We start from the raw sequence: 17,050 nt of genomic DNA, 5'->3' as shown, positions 1-17,050 counted from the left end.
GGTTATTTTCCCGCCATATAGAAAATAATTCTGATAAATTCTTTTGAATGTTAAACTGTTTCGAGTTTATTGTTTGCTTAATAACAATATTTTATTATAATATAATGAGTAAAACTAATAATAGAAATAACAATAATAATAATAATAATAATATTAATATTATAATGATAATAATAATAAAGATATTAATTATTGTGTTTGGATATGAACAAACATTGAATATAATATAAATTTAGAGAAGATATCTATATAATGTTTTGAATGTTAAAGTTCTATATGTTTATTCTCTCTACTTGTTTTGTGTTGTATGTATCATGTCACATGTACTTTTTATTTTATTTTTTCTGTGAATAATGCATGTAAACGCGACGAATTTCCTTTCGGACCAATACGTTTGAATTGATTTGAATACGATTGAAATGTCCTTGTATAATCACAGACTTTACGCAATGAATACCGTTTTCTTGGACTGATTTTCATGCTTGAACGATACTTTACAAAACTACTCCGTCGTGCAGGCGGTTATCAAGGCGATATGGCTATTCGACCGAATCATCGTCTAAAAAATGTGATAACATTTTCTTTTTGCTGCATGTTGTTGTCAGTGCACAATTTTTTTTCCAGCTATGCGTGCCGCCATTTAATCAAAGTTTTCTACAAGTGTTGTTTGGCGAGCCGGTGTCACAAAATCATTCTTAATGAATGTATTGTATTAATGCACTTCTTCAACACTTTTTCAACAGAAAATATTACAGATTCATTATCAGCTGACGTTACATGGAATACTTTAAGCAGGGTAAATGGAGTTTCTAATTGAAGGTTGGCGTACAGTGGTCTCTCCCGATCTCTCTTGCAAGTAAATGGTCATGGTGTCAGGGATATGGGGTCTTCTAGAGGAAAAGAAGTTTCCAATTGGAAGTGGGGCTATGTCATTGTCCTCTGCAAGGCCACGATAATGTTATTGGGGTCCGGCGTCGCCAAGTCTTTCGGCGTGCTCATTCCCGAGATCGTCGACCGTCTCGATGCCAGTTATGCCAGTGTCGGATTGGCTTGTAGCTTGCCTGGTACGATCATGATGTTATCGGGTAAGTTAATTGTCAATGACATTCAAGTGATTTTGATGCTTCTTATAAATATCGACTTGCATGGTGATGTAGATAGGTTGACGCGCGGTAGCACCATGTGAGAGAGAGAGGGGGTTGGGGGGGGGGGGGGGGTTGTGGAGTCCTGAAAAGGACTGTTGGTAATCTTTAGGGCCCGCGGTCCGCAGGATAGCGGAGCTCGGTAGGCCCCCCCCCCCCTCTCACACACACTTTTTTTGGGACAAAGTATGGTGACAAAAAAGAAAGGGAGAGACAAATGAGAGAGAGAGAGAGAGAGAGAGAGAGAGAGAGAAGAAAAAAAAGGAAGGAAGAGAGAAAGACGATGTATCGTTAATTGTTCAATAAAATCATACTTACTAGCAATCCTTGAAACGGAAAACTTACATTGGAACGCATATCAAAGATAGGCATACGCCGTATATGCATAGCAAATCATAATCATGGAAAATGCTCATTATAAGTGGTCTGGGTGGAGGTCGATATGCTTTAGTTAACTGACTTAATGTACCGTATACATAACAGGATTTAAAGATACTATGTCCCTCCCCCCTCCCCCCCCCCCCCCCCCCCGCCACTCAGTGTTATTTAGGGTACGCGTATGCTCGTTCCCTCTTTTTGAAAGCACCCCCTATCTGAGGACTGCCAACATTTCCGAACCTCCCTTTCGCGGGCTTTGCGCGGGCTTTTCCTGCCTTGGAGACCACCTAAATTCGGAAAAATGCTCAATGTACCCCCCTAAAGAGATGAGAGAAAAAAAAAGAAAAACACCCCCTTTTTAAAGAAATCTCCGGGTGAAAAGTCAAATACACCCCTTTTTTTTTTACAATTCTCGGGCCGGACTTCGTCGCACGAAAAGTACCCCTTTACCGGACATTTTGGTATTCGCATGCGGTCATTCTGACCCCGGAGTGGGGGGGGGGGGGGGGGACTGGGACTATGTCCCATTTGCAGCCAACATCAAATTCTGTAGAACTTTGCACGAATTAAGTCACGTATGGCCTATCTGAAATTTAAACTTAGCAGTATACCCTAGTATTCGAATAATGCAAGGAAATACGTTTAATTTCTAGACTTCACTGTTGGACACTATTGATTGACTGACTGACTTCATTTTTTCTTTAGTAATAACAAACATCAAATGAGCTGTTAAAAGGTACATGAGCATTTTTCTACATCATTTTACCCACTTCTTGAAATGTCCAAAATTAAAGTGATTGAATATTTGCGCAGCACAAAACGTACACCATTCGGTACAAGGTTCTGCAAATCAGGCTTTTTACTAAAAAAGATTGCAATCCCTAAATTCGATTCGACAACTAACGGTCGTTATTTTCCCACGAAATGACATTTTCAAGCCCTTTCATTTTGAGGGAAGTTCTAAATTAGTATTATCTTTCAAATGCCGGTGGAATTAAACCTTTTTATTTTTGGCCTGTAAATGGGATATAGTACCTTTAAGTTTCTGTTAAGAAGGCTTAGGCGTAAAGGGATTTACTGCAAGGACGAAATATGAAAACGTCGGACTATGATTGGTATTCAATTCAATTTGTTAGTTGGTTTGGGTTACGTTCTAGGCCTATATTAATTGCTAAATACAAAATGATACATTGGGCTCTATACCTAAACCTCGTGTTTTAGTTACTAACATAAATGAGCATCCTAGTCCCTAAGCAAATATTGAGGGTCCCAACCAAGGCCTTGACAACAACAACAAAAAAATTGTTTCTGCGCATAGCATTATGCAAATTATACCGAACAAAATTAGTCTCATGCACATCGTTTCTTCTTCAGCTTCCGGAAACGAACCTGGGGTTTTTGTTGCGCAATTCTGATTACTCAGTCCTTTTGCCAAATTTGTGCGTGAGATTAGGTTTATGGTAAGTCCGGGACGCAAAAACGGCAACTTAGCGCGACCCTTGCCTATTATCATTTTTTAAAAATATATTGCTCTACAAAACAAATCTGCCACAAACTTTAGAAATACATGAGAGGAGGAAAGAATACGGTACTCGCTGGTATAATATTATGTAACACAGAAATTTATTTAGCATCAGTCTATAAAATGTACTTATAAAAACAAAGGGTCAATGTTACATTTTCTAATCTTGGGCTAGTGTCTCATTTGAATGAAATATTGCTTCAGACCATGATTTACGTCAATAAACGAAAATATAATGACCTGCCAGTGTCAATAGGGTGTCAAAATATGCTCATCTGACCGTAAATAAATGCCTAATACCCGTGAGCTTCAAAGTGCTCCGCCCCCTGGAACCCATGTAAATTTACGCTTGGCTCGCTATACGCTCTACCTGATCGTAAATACTTTAGCCCTTCCCCCCCCCCCCTCACTTTGAAAAAAAAAAAACGTTTCGCGGGACGTTGCCTGGATTCTATAAACTATTTTGAGCTCTGTGGAACAATAGCTGCTATATACGTACCGTTACCGGAAAAAAAAAGAAAACGGAATATTGAAGCATCATCATTCATTGGCATTTTAATGCATTCGGAGTAATTAAATCATAAATAATGTCTTGCCTTTCATTTAATTCCTCTCGGTCCTTTACCAGTCTTTGAGGTTCATTACTCCGGCATAGATGAGGGGGTGCAAGCTAGCATGTGATGTTGGGGGCGAACATCGAAATTCTAATCAAAATTAATTGGTCAAGTATTGCGGGCTTTATTGGTGCAGGAAAACAAATTGCACGGGTGGGAAAAGATAAACTATGATCCAAAAAGTAATGGAATTTAAGATTTTTCATACAGCCGCTCTGTTCTTTAAACGAAGCGAACTATTGTTTGAACTTTTAAGTAGTGTCAGGATATCCTGTGGATGTGATAAATTAGTTTCTGCGAGTAGCATAGCTCTTTCTGTAATGTACTTCGGGCATTCGGTGAGAAAGTGGTTTACAGTTTCATTAAGTCCTATGCAGTTATTGCAATGTCCTGTCGGGCGAATATTTAATATGAAGGGATCTACGTTCAAACCTATCACTCCTCGTCTTAATCTATGGAGAATACTTTCTTCAAATCTGTTCAAATTACATAAATATGATTGATTTACTGCAGGCAGTACCTAATAAGTATCTATATAAGAAAACTATAAGAAATATTCCATCTGTCTTGTCAGAGTTTTATATACGTTTTGGTAATAATAATCTTTATTTCTGAAAAGGATAATTTATTACAAATTTCAATGTTATTTTGTAAAGCGGATTTTGCATAAAAATCTGCCATTTCATTTCTGTGTACACCACAATGGCTAGGAATCCACTCTAAGTATATGTGTTTTCCTTGATAAGTTAACTTTTATACTTATAGTAATAATTTCAGTTACAAATTTTATTGTGGTATCTTCTTCATCCTTTATTGCAAGCAGGGCGCTTACCGAGCACAAAAATAGCAATGTCAACATACATATTCATTATATACCTCTGTTTTGACTGTCAAGTGGATTTGGCGCCTTATAAATCATATGTATTATTATTATTATTGGTCGAAATTGGAGTCGTGATTTTAGCCAATCCCGTAAAGAAACGAACAATGTCAGTAAGGATCAATAGTTCATGAGTGAGATCCCCGAAAGATTCCGGGTACCCGGAAAATAGTAACATTTTGATGAGATCCCCATTGCTTTACATGTTAAAACCTACTTTGTGCGAACGCGGATATACCATACAGTGCTTTTTGTCTGCGATTCCCAAATGATTGTAACGTTCAATCATTTTTTCCAGCGAAGATTAACAGACAGTGTGTCAGATTTTCTGTGATGTTTTAACCAATCTTTACTTGAGAAAAGGATAAAGTAAGAATTCTTTGTAGATTTTTGTGTCAATTCGGTATATAAAAGACATATCGACTGCTTTAATATTCGAGGCATAGTATAGGCTCTCGGGGACGTTACATCCTGCTATCACCCCTCGGCACGGTTCGGGGCGAAGGACGATTGCAGCTAGCTTGGCTCTGAAAGATGATGTATGATCCGTCAGTCATTTGGCTTGTTTAAAGGAAAAGGCTCATGTGGTACATAAAAAGAAGCAGAACTTATTCCAAGATTTGACCCATCTCACGCATCTAGATGTGCAGTTGACTTGACCTTTTGGTGCCGATCAATAATTCTAAGCTGCGTTGACGTAAATAAGAAGGGTTTTCATGTTCGTTCACTATTTCGCTTAATTCTATCGACACGTTTGAAGTATTAATTATCCAGGGGGATAGGTGTAGTGTAGGGTTCAATAGTACAATTTTTCATTAGTTCTGTTCTGCATCCAAATGGCTTGTTATTATTTTGATGTTTCAAAATTTCCATTTGCCAGCTTGGATTAACAACAGGGTGATCTCGATGCATTACAATCTTTTGCCTGAATCTGTCTGCCAACATCTGTCTTCTTATTAGTCTAAGGGCATTTTCACCTATATAGTTCTACTTGTAATGTATCTAAGGATGTAAGAGGAAGGGCTCCCGCACAAATTCTCAATGCTTGATATTGAAAGGAGTCAAGTGATTTCTTAAAAACTTGGAGCCGCACTGTCATAAACTTTAACACCAAAATCTAATAACGATCTAATCAGTGCTTTATTATAGTAGGGATTTCGAGGAGCTTCCCCATGTAGTCCCAGTAATTAAGGCACCTAAAAATGATAAGTTTCTTTTAAAATCTAAGGACTATTTAAGGCATCTATGTGCGACTTCCATGTCTTTTTTCAAACATAAGTCCTAATAAGAATTGCTTTTTTGATATGAATAAAAGAGCGTCATTGTTAAATTTCAGTTCTGGGTATTTTGCTTTATTTTTTAAGGTAACAAACACTGGAAAGGCTTCACTCTGTGAAAGGCTAAGGCGAAAGCCCCATTTCGTAAACCATTCACTCAGTGTATTCAGATAGCACTGTATTCTGTTTGAAATAACTTCTATGTTATTACCTGACATCCAGATAACCCCGTCATCAGCATAATTGCTTAACCCATTGCTTACTGGAACCTGGAGGTCCATGTGTTAAGTCTATGGGAATTAGAGAATTCAGGAGTCAACGGGTTAATTCATCCTTTGGAATTACTTCCTTGGGTGAGGCTGTTAGAGTTTTCATGTAATTTTTGCTTTTCTTTTCCAATTTTTACCTGAAAAGTCCGCTCTTTCAGATAGTTACAGAGAAATGCAAGCATATTACCTGTAATACCATAGTTTGTACACTAGCTGGACCTCTGATACAAAGTCTGTCTGCCTTTTCAACATCAAGAAAGATTGCTAATGTACATTCACCAACGTTTATGCTTCTTTGGATAGCATTCTCCAAATGGACAATGTTATCCGTGACACCACGTCTACTACGAAAGCCAGTCATGAAGGGAGCGAGTATATATTTGTATACTACATACTATTGGAGTCTATTCTTGGCAATCCATTCTAGTATCATGGCAAAACACGAGGAAAGTGCTATGTGTCGGTACGACGATACATTTCTTGGTCTTTGTGTTATTCATTCATGCTTGAACGATACTTTACAATACTCCGTCATGCAGGCGATATAAAGGCGATACGGCTATTTGACCGAACCATCGTCTGAAAATGTGCAAAATTGTCCAGCTACGCGTGCTGCCATACTATCAAAGACTTTTGCAGTGTTGTTTGGCGCGCCGGTGTCACAAAATCATTCTCAATGAATGTATTGTATTAAATGCACTTTTTCAACAGAAAATATCACAGATTCATTATCAGCTGACGTTAGATGGAATAATTAAGGCAGGGTAAATGAAGTTTCCAATTGGAGGTTGGCGTACAGTGATCTCTCCCGATCTCTCTTGCAAGTACGTGGTGATGGTGTTAGGTGCCAGTGTCGCAAAACCATTTTCAAGGAAGGTTGGACCAGTGCAGCTAGGCCTACTAATTAGGGCACTATTTCAGCGATGTTCAACAGAAACGGAAATAATTGACTACACTTTCTTCAACAATAACTGGTGTCAGGGATATGGAGTCTCCTAGAGGAAAAAATGTTTCTAATTGGAAGTGGGGCTATGTCATTGTCCTCTGCAAGTCCATAATGATGTTCTTCGAGTCCGGCATCGCCAAGTCTTTCGGCGTGCTCATCTCCGAGATCGTCGGCCGTCTCGATGCCAGCTATGCCAGTGTCGGATTGGTTTGTAGCTTGCCTAGTACGATCATGATGTTATCGTGTAAGTTATTTTCAACGAAATGTTATAATAATAATTCCCACAGCAATTGCCAGGCACCCCTTTATATTATTGGGTGGAGAGTGGCAAATGTCGGTTAATATCTTGCCAAAATAAGAACTTTAGTGCCGAGATGGGATTCGAAATCTCAACTCTTGGATTGAAAGGCAAGTGGAAGATACGTTCATTGAGATTTGAGGACTAGCATGACCAGTGGCGTAATTAAGGGCAGGCCAAGTTATGCCCCCCCCCACGCCCAACGTTGCTGCTATTTATAATCATTATCATTTTCATGGTTTTTATGATATCGATTATACGCAATGAGTGTCCGTATTCAAATTTGAGAGGTGCCCTTTTTAAATTCTGTAATAAATGCTTTTTTCATCTCTGATAAATGGCCCTTCTATTTTGCACGTACCCCTTATCCTTCCAATTAGTGCCATTTTTCTTCTGATATTTGCCCTTTTTCCGGTCTCATAAGTGCCTCGTTCTTTTCTGATGAATGCCCCTTATTAAGTGCGTTAAATGCCCTATTTTCACCTCTGGTAATTCGCATTTTTACTTTGAATTGTGTTCTATTTCTTTTTTTAATAAGTATCCTTTTCCCTTTGGACATGCGCCCCGTTTTCCTTACACCATAAAATGTGCCCCTAATTTAAAACGGCTTAGAGCAACGTTTTTTAAATCTCACCCAAAGCTCGCTCGATACGCTCGCTCGCATTTAATAAGTTGGTATAACTATGTTTCTTGATAAAGATCTTTCCAGTCTTTCATGATTAGATTGTGCTTAAAACCCCGTCGGGATTGTTTTTTCCTCTTTATAAGATGTAATTTTTCGCACTGCGGCCTCATATATCTTAAATTTGTTGCTCGCTCGCTTCTCTCGCTCGGAAATAAATATTCAGACCATCACACCAAACTGCGAAGTGTTAAGCTTAAGCAGTATCTTGGACCACGTAAAGAGAGAATCAAACATTGAAATCAGCCCTGATGATGTAATCACAATGTAGGGGTTTATACCAATGTCTAAAAATGATTTATTGTCGCTTTGAGGTTTCCCTTCATAGGTGCTCCATTTCTTTTGAAATACGCCCCGCCGCTCCTTGTATAGGCCGTTTGCATAGCAAATCTTAGACATGGTAAATGCCCGTGAAAATGATCTGAGTACGAAATGTTAAAAACTCAGGCATGATTGGCGTTGATTGATATGGGTTTGTTGGTTTTACATTAAGGGATTGCTTGTGTCACGTATGTCAATTGTTAAATATTGTGTTTTATACCTACACCCCATGTTTTAGGTTTCAATGAACATCCAAGCCGATCGTGTGAGTTCATAATTATTATATATAGTGCCTAAACGTCTTCATTTATTGACAATACTTGTGTTTTAAACTATTGACCAATGACATTTAACGACATAAATTACTGTCGTTCTATACGCTTAAATCAAAGTTCGAGACATTTTTACTATGGGATGGCAGAATTATAATGCTTTTGTTTGTCTGTGAATGCATTTGATATGTCCTCTCCTTTAGTTCCTTCAGGACAGCAGGAACCTATGTTCTATTTTGTTTAATGTGTCTTTAACCTTTATCATGTTTTGTTCTTAAATATCTTCTTCGACCATTTTTTTGTATCTTTGACTTTCATTTTTTTTCAATTTCGGAAGCTGTTGTTCCATTGTCTTCCATCACAATGTTAAACTTTGTATACAGTAGGCTTGCGGGTGCACCATGTTAGAGAGAGAGAGAGCGAGAGAGAGAGAGAGAGGGAGAGGGGTGGGGAGGATTTGGGGAGTCCTGAAAAGGACTGTAGTGTAATCTTTCTTTTTGAGTGTGTGTGTAGGCCTGAAAAAGACTGTTGGTAGTCTGAGGAGACCTATAGCGCCGGTTCGAGAGGATAAAGTTTTCTATCCTTCGTCAGGAGTATATAGCCCTACAAAACAAATCTGCCATAGACTTAAGAATAAATGCGAGAGGAAGAGATGATACGGCACTTGCTTGCATTAGATTATAAACAGAAATTTATTTTTCACCTATACAATGTACTCATAACAAAATTAGCTAGGGAGAATTAATATAAGAGGCTACTGTGCTACCCTCAGATTCGTTCCTTTTTAAACCTCAATTGTTGAACTGTATAATAATTATTGCGCAAAATACAATAGAACGTATACAGTTAGTCCTGAAAAGGACAATAGGACGTATTGGAGTGTGACATCAGAAAGGTCGCTTCTCTGCACCGGTCAATTTCTGAATCCCTTCGGTGCACAGTTGTATTGTTAATGCACTTCAATTTTTTTTTTTTACTACATCTTGTGAGCCCCTGTAACTCCACGCCGCTTTGACCGGTCACCTTTATATATCAGGATCAAAAGCATGAAGCTTGTTATTGGAAGGAACAGAATACTGTGCTACCTCAGATTTGATCCTTGTTAAACGTTATTGTTGAATTGTATAATTGTGCAAAACACAATAGAACGTGTTTGGTGGAATATGTGACCTCGAAAAGGCCGCTTCCCCTCCACAAGATTGACAAGGTCTAATTTCTATAGATCCCTTCATTGCACAATTGTCTTGTTAATACCCACGTATTTTTTTTTACTACATCTTGTGAATCGCTGGGCCCTGTTGGTCGGTCATTTTTACAATAGGAGCAAAACTATTAATGAGGTGTTATATTAGGAAGAACGGGAATTAAGTTTAACAAGGCCCAGTGGCGTATGATGTATAGGTATCTTCGAGGGGGAGGGGCAGGGGGGCGTGCCCCAGGCGCCACCTGAAGGGGTGCAAAACACACAAAAGTGAGAATCACAGGAACCGAACATGAGAGAAAGAAAAGGCAAAGAAAAGGAGAGGGAAATATGATTGTAATAAAATGCAATGCGTCCCCAATATTATAATTAAATCGCATTAGAAATGAAATTTTTAGGGTGTCAAATGCGAAAGTTTGCTACAGCACGGTGACCGTCGCTTTGCTTTCGCCGTTCCTCGCATACAGGATCTAGTAATTGCACGTCCCAACATATTACGATATATATTATGAAAAAGGTGTTTTTAAAGGGTTCATCAATCCTTAGGGACTTTTAGATTTACACGACGAGAACGTAGACTGCCACGTGTGACATCCTTTTAAGGTAATGTGAGGTCCTTTTAAGGCGCTGCCGGGTACGGCCCAGTGCCTTAACACAATGTCAAACACAGCAGTCCACGCTCTCGTCGTGTAAATCTAAAAGTCCCTGTTGAGAAGCTATTAACGCCCTTGCTATTATGGACACAATATTCAAAGGGAATTCCACCCTGACGATTATCTCGGTTTTAATAAAAACAGAAAAATGAGAGAAACGAATTAATGAAAGTTTGAGCAATATCCTGTTAGACATAGGAAGTTAGGAATTTTTGAAGTTGCTCCTCTCCATAAATGCTCTGTACGTAGAACTTCATAAATTTTCACTTTCTTAGTTATTGATATGTTTATGTTTAGAGTGAATGTATGATTGAAAAGTTTCTCAAGGGAAAATATATTTTAAACTTCAGTACTGGGCAAATGGGAGGAATCCTCGCAAGATTAATCACAGAGTTTCAATTTTGTTTGATTGATCGCAACTTCAACAATTCATAACTTTCTTGTGTTAAAGCGATTTTTGCTCAAACTTTCACTGACCTATTTTTTTCTTCTGCATTTTCCGCTACTGTTAAAATTCATTTAATATCATGGTTGGCTTTCCCTTTTATACATAGTCATTTTTTTGCTTTTTTGCAGGTCCTGTTATCACCTTCATCCTACTGAGATATAATCATCGAGTGGTGGCCATGTTCGGCGGAATAATATGCGCCGTTGGTCTAGGAGCATGCGCATTCGCAACCAGTACCATAGTGTTTGGTCTATGTCTGGCGTTTTCGGGTAAGTTATCACACAAGAGGACTCGCGAAGTGGAGGGGAATCGAAGGGGCGGCTCCCTGTTTAAAAAAATAAAAAAATAAAAAGAGAGCGAAAAATCAATAATTTTACAGGCAGCATACAACGGGAGATTTTTAAAATGACAAGATATATACAAGAAAATAACATAAAGTACTACAACGAAGCATGTCTGCTGGAGGGGGTAGCATCCAAAACAGTTATACCTATTTGAAACTACAAAACTAGGTTTACTACAAAATAAAGAGGTTTATTAATATAAAATATAAATAGGAATATCATTCCATTGTTAAGAATACTGATCAATTTCTTTGACTTTGACTTAAAAGAACTTTAGGTTTGAGATGTTTTAATTTGCATCGAATTCCACCGCATAGGTCCATTGAAAAAAAAAAATCTCCGAAATTATGGGGTACGTATAGATGAAAAGGGAAAGTCGTTGGCATTCCTGGCCCCCGGTTGCATAAAACTTACAATTGATGGTAACTTCTGCCATCACTATTAACTACCATGGCAAAATCACTCAACAAGCAATCAAAACAAGGTTTCCATGGAAGTTACCACTAATGGTAAGTTTTATTCAACGCGGATCTGGTAAATTGTAAAAGGAATATATGACATTACTATGCAAAGTAAATAATTTAATAAAGACATCCCAGATTGAATAGTTAATAATACGTTTTTTTCTTTAAAGGACTTATTAAGTCCTTTGAAGAAAAAACGTATTATAGCATACGGACAGATTTTTCTTTGATAAAGAAAATCTGTCTATATGCTATTTTCGTAATGTAATCAAATTTAATGAAATAATCTTTGTTAAGTGCCTTATTACAAATTATTTCAATCACCCGTTACGAATAATTGTATTTCAATTGTCAGAATGCGAATCTTTTGTAAAATTAATCGTTGCTAGGTAGAACATTCATAATGGCTTTTACTACCTAACAACGCGTAATGTATGCAATTCACATTCTGACTATTGAAATAAAATTATTCATAACAGCTAAATGAAACAATTAGATATATGGATTAAATTTGATTGAATTAGAAAAGTGTCTTTTGACTGAATAGTGTTTCTATGACAGAGCGAACAATGGTCAAAAGACCAGGCATGTTCACTGATGTGGAACATTCCTCGTTAACGGAGGACTCCCACTGTCCTCTAAAAACGTCCATTTCCCTAAGTGGTATTGAGAAACACTGTTCAGCTTTAAAGAATTTCATTAAGTCTCATTTCAATACGTTGCTAATTACAGTTCATAATTGTCTATCTCTACCTTTACCACAGGTATTGGTCGGGCCTGCGTTTTTCACGCTAACACCCTGTTAATAAACGACTACTTCCCGGAGAAATTTGTCCTAATGAACTCACTATCATATTATGGAAGCATGGTCGGAATAATGGTTCTTCCCATCATCACAGACAGATCTTTAGAAGCCTACGGGTATACATGGACTTTCCTCATTCTTGGAGCAATCAAGCTACATGTCGTGGCATGCGCAGCGGCGCTTCGACGTCCATTCTCTAAAGACATAGTCATAACGAAGCGGAAAGACAGTTCTAATGATTCCATGACTCTCATAGAGGAAGGGATGAGTGACAGTGACGGTGATCAAAGAGTAGAAGCATTAGCGATTATCGAGGTAAAAGCGCGAGAGGGAAACACCGACATACGTGAACGGAGCCTCAAGGAAAAGACAGAGTGGAGTGGTCAGGAGGGGCATCCGACTAACCATGTTCAGAACAATAATGCCAGCCTGAAAGAATCGGATTGCATTAACAAAGATGCGATTGAACTTGTAGGAAAGAATGAGACTGATTCCGGCATTAACGCAGAAGAACGCAAGACGTTGTTCCTTGGGAATGATGGCATTGACATCCACAAACCCTATGATGCTTCAGATTCTGAGGATCGCAGTGGCACTTTTTGGTCATCTAGATCAGTCTGGGAATCAGGGAGTATTGAAAAAGTTGATGCGACTGAACTTGGAGGAGAGAATGGGAGCGATACAGGTAGTGACGCAGAGGAACGCAGAGCGTTGATCTTCAAGAATGGCGAAACTGGTAACATCCTTCAACCTTCTGCTGCTTCAGATGCAATTAGAAATGGAGATATCCGGGGCATTTTCGGCTCATTCGGATCAATCCTGGAACAATATTTCAAACCTATACTCCAAGAACACGTCTTTTTAGTCACTCTCCCCGTAGTCCTTCTTCACACCTATATTATCAATGCATGGGTTCTCTTTCTCGTGCCGCACGCCGAGCAAGTTGGCATCATCCAATCAAGGGCTGTCCTTCTAGCATCTATTGGTGGCATCGCTGGTCTCATTGGCCGAACCATGTCTGTGGTCTTACTGGCCAAACAGGCGGACATGATTCCCGTATACATCATAACCGGTGCGATCTGCAGCGTGACGTTTCTTCTAGATGGCTTCGGTAACGGTTTCGTCACCCGCGCTTGTCTGGTCTTTGTCCAAGGTTTCTGCTTGTTTACTCTAGATACCACCGCCTTCGGGTTTCTGAAAATCGCGGTGATGAAGGAAGATAACTTCAGTACGGCCTACGGAATTAATTGTGCAGTCTTTGCTGTCGGGCTCATCGCCAGTGGGTTTGTAACAGGTAAGTTAAGGGCGTCTCCATTATGTCCACCTGTATAGATCGAGTACCGAAGTGCGACGTCATACTGCGTGGCCAAGTGTCAAGGTTGCTGGTTCCAGACAGTGCTAAACAATAGGGAATTTTAGATTTGCACATCGAGATATTGGACTGCTACGTGTGATGTCTTTAAGGCACTGTGATGTCCTTGTCTAGGCGCTGCCAGTGCCTTAAAAGGACGTCACACGTAGCAGTCCAATATGTCGACGTGCAAATCTAAAAGTCCCGAATACCGGGGGGGGGGGGGGGGGGGGGGGGGGTTTAGTGAGCACATTTTTTTTTTTTTGGGGGGGGGCCCTCGAAAATTTGAAAAATCGCACCTCCCCTCCCCCCCCCCCTTGAGCGCCAGGGGGGAGGGTCCATCTCCCCCGAAATGGTTAAATTAATGTGTTTCTACACGTTTTTTCCCCAGGGGAGGACCCCCCCCCCTCCCCTGGATCCGCCACTGATCCCACCAGCCTCAAAAACTGAATTTGCCCAGCTCCAGAACTTTCTTGAATGAATTTGCGTTGAACCTCATGCGCAGGCTCTTCTGTTTAGAACCAGTAACATGGACGACGAGCGAATATATGACGTGTGCACTTCGGTACTCTATAAACACAGAACTAGTTTGGCCTCCTTTGTTGCAGATGAACCAGAGACCTAGAGTAACGGTATGCGTAGTTGGACACAACACGGTGTGTGATAAATTATTTTGTGTGTTTGTTTTGTCGATCTCCTTGTTTTATGCGCACTAGGTATAAATGAATCTTGTTGGAACACGTTCCAATGACCAATATTTATGTAAACTTTTATTATTTCACAAAGCTCTTCATAGATCAGAAAGTTCACACATTATTCAAACTATGCTATAATTGTGCGTGGCTTAACACAACACGGTGTGTGATAAATCATTATTTTGTTCGTTTGCTCGTTCTGTTTTCTTGTTTTTTTTGTTTTGTTCGATCACCCAACAAATTAGCAACATACGTCTTTTTGTACCTAATTAGAACCGGGTATAGGCCAAACTCGGTGTATCAATGAATCTGGGACCCGTTTCAAAAAACTTTATTTTTCAATGACGATTGACCAAAATCAGTGACAAATCAGAAGCAAGGATTTCAGTAGCTTATAACAAAAACCGTCATTGTCACTGATGACAAGTTTTGTGAAACGCCGTCCTGGTTCCAAAGAGGTCCAATGACCACAATTACATGTCTATATTAAATTATTTTGAGCAAGCACTCCATTGATCAGATACTTTACACATTATTCAAAAGTATAATTTTTCATCGTTTTATGTAATTGCAGTTTTACAGTACAGTTGAAACCATGCATGTTATCATCTTACAGCCCCGGACACAAAAATCACATATAAATGTAACATGTTGAAAGTGGATAAAAAATTAATGAAGTATTTATTTCTTTGTTCTTTTTATATTCACAGGAGCTCTGTTTGATGCCCTCCATTCATATACCAAGGTTTTCAACATCATTGGTGTCGTTCAGATTATATTCATCGCTAATGTTATTCTCATCAAAATCCTTTTAAAGAGAAGGTTCAGTTCTGGTGAAGCTGAACAATAGTTTGCAATAGTTTGCAATATTTTGTGTACAGCATATACCATAAAGAACATCCCAGTAAAAAGTATATATATTATAACCCACAAACTATGACAAAATCTTTCATATGCAGCCATTTTTTTAATGGAAAAACTTGCCGGAATATCTTACAAGTATAGAAACATATGAAAGTTCAGAAGTAGTTTGAAAACATATTCATTTAGCACTTTGTAATATCACAATTATGAACCCAGTTCACCGTCATGTTGCACTCCTTCTGTATTCTGTTATGTGAAGCGCATAGAGACATGCGATTATGCCTGCGTGTTATGCGATATTAAAAAACGTTGGTTATTATTATCATCAATATTTGGCATTGGCAAAGGAATAACTGTCGATTCAGTCTGGTGATGAAGTTACTACGCAAGGTAACGTTGCATGAGAGGTCGTGTACAGTATCTCTGCGACTACGTCCTTTGTTCAGTCCATATTGGCCACAAGACCCTGTCGCTCACAGTCGTAATTATCAAAGAAAAGGAATATTCTAGTGTTGTTGATGTTGTTTGTTCGTTTCCATTTATTTTCTATTATTACTATTATCATTATTATTGCAATTCTCTGAGGAAATGGAAAAGTTTTGATTTGTACCCTCTGGCATAGAGGGATGGAGTATTCAATTTAATTGTCTATTTCCTCTGAGACCAAACGTATATCTTTTCAGGCCAAATCGAAATGAACGAAAATTATCATTTTCCTTTTGAGGCATCCACAACCTAAATGAATTCTTAGCATAAAGTTATAAACCCTTTACAAATGACATTTCTTGTAACAAACCACACAGTTTACACAATCAAAAGCTCATTGGATTACTTTTAATGAGTTAGTATTGTATGTATCCCCTTTTGTCGTATGCGAACACGAAGAACAGTTTGAATTCATTTGTCTTATCACGACTATTGAGCTTGATTTGCAGTGTTACCTTGGCTCTTCGATTCCACTTCTTGAAATATGTTAAAATGTGTAATTATTTTGCTTTCTTTCTTAAATTATTTGATAGACGTATGCTCAAAATTATTTAATTTTCTCACTACTGCGCCAGGAGTGTCGATTTGGACAGACATGGCGCGTTACAAATGTTCACTATTATTATTATTATTATTATTAGTAGTAGTAGTAGTAGTAGTAGTATTAGTATTATTATGTGTCAGCTAATAAACAAAATATTATTTTCAAATTTCTTATCTAGTTTGTTCATAAGGATTTTCATCAATATCGTACAATATCAGTTATCACGGGCACAGGTTACGATACACATTTTCTTTGGAGAAAGTTAAAATTTGAATTTACTTTGATTTGTATTTTCTCTAAAAGACAGTAAGCTTTCATAATATGTATAGTATACATACATATATGTGTTTTTTGCGTGTGTGTGTGTGTGTGTGTGCGCGCGTGTGTGCGTGCGTGTGGGTGGGTGTAATAATAATAATAATAATAATAGCCTAATAGTCCACTCCAAATTTTATTAAACCGAAACGGAATTGATCGTGAGCCAGGCAGCCACTGAGCAGCGCCAGATCGACGTTGCTCTATCCCTTATTGTTGAACGCCAAACAAGGTAGCAACAACTCCCATCTTTTAACGTCTTTTGGTATGACGCAGCCG

At 38.5% G+C, this 17,050-nt stretch overlaps 1 protein-coding gene across 2 annotated transcripts; it reads left to right on the top strand.

The window, feature by feature from the left end:
• Positions 1 to 617: 617 nt before the first annotated feature.
• Positions 618 to 16,575, top strand: LOC105445778. Of its 2 annotated transcripts, none has more exons than XM_030988583.1 (4): positions 618 to 1,085; positions 11,032 to 11,172; positions 12,476 to 13,810; positions 15,273 to 16,575. In XM_030988583.1, exons 1-4 carry the CDS (start codon positions 881 to 883, stop codon positions 15,410 to 15,412), a joined length of 1,821 nt encoding a protein of 606 aa, XP_030844443.1. In that variant the 5' UTR covers positions 618 to 880; the 3' UTR covers positions 15,413 to 16,575. The 2 variants fall into 2 exon arrangements, with proteins under 2 accessions (XP_030844443.1, XP_030844444.1); XM_030988584.1 differs by lacking the exon at positions 618 to 1,085 and adding an exon at positions 6,668 to 7,272.
• Positions 16,576 to 17,050: the final 475 nt, after the last annotated feature.

This window comes from Strongylocentrotus purpuratus, unplaced genomic scaffold (genome assembly GCF_000002235.5).
Source record: "Strongylocentrotus purpuratus isolate Spur 01 unplaced genomic scaffold, Spur_5.0 spur5_scaffold_17, whole genome shotgun sequence".
In the NCBI taxonomy this organism is placed as follows: Eukaryota; Metazoa; Echinodermata; class Echinoidea; order Camarodonta; family Strongylocentrotidae; genus Strongylocentrotus; species Strongylocentrotus purpuratus.
The sequence above is the reverse complement of the archived record's forward strand: the minus strand, read 5'-3'. Positions and strand labels throughout refer to the sequence as shown.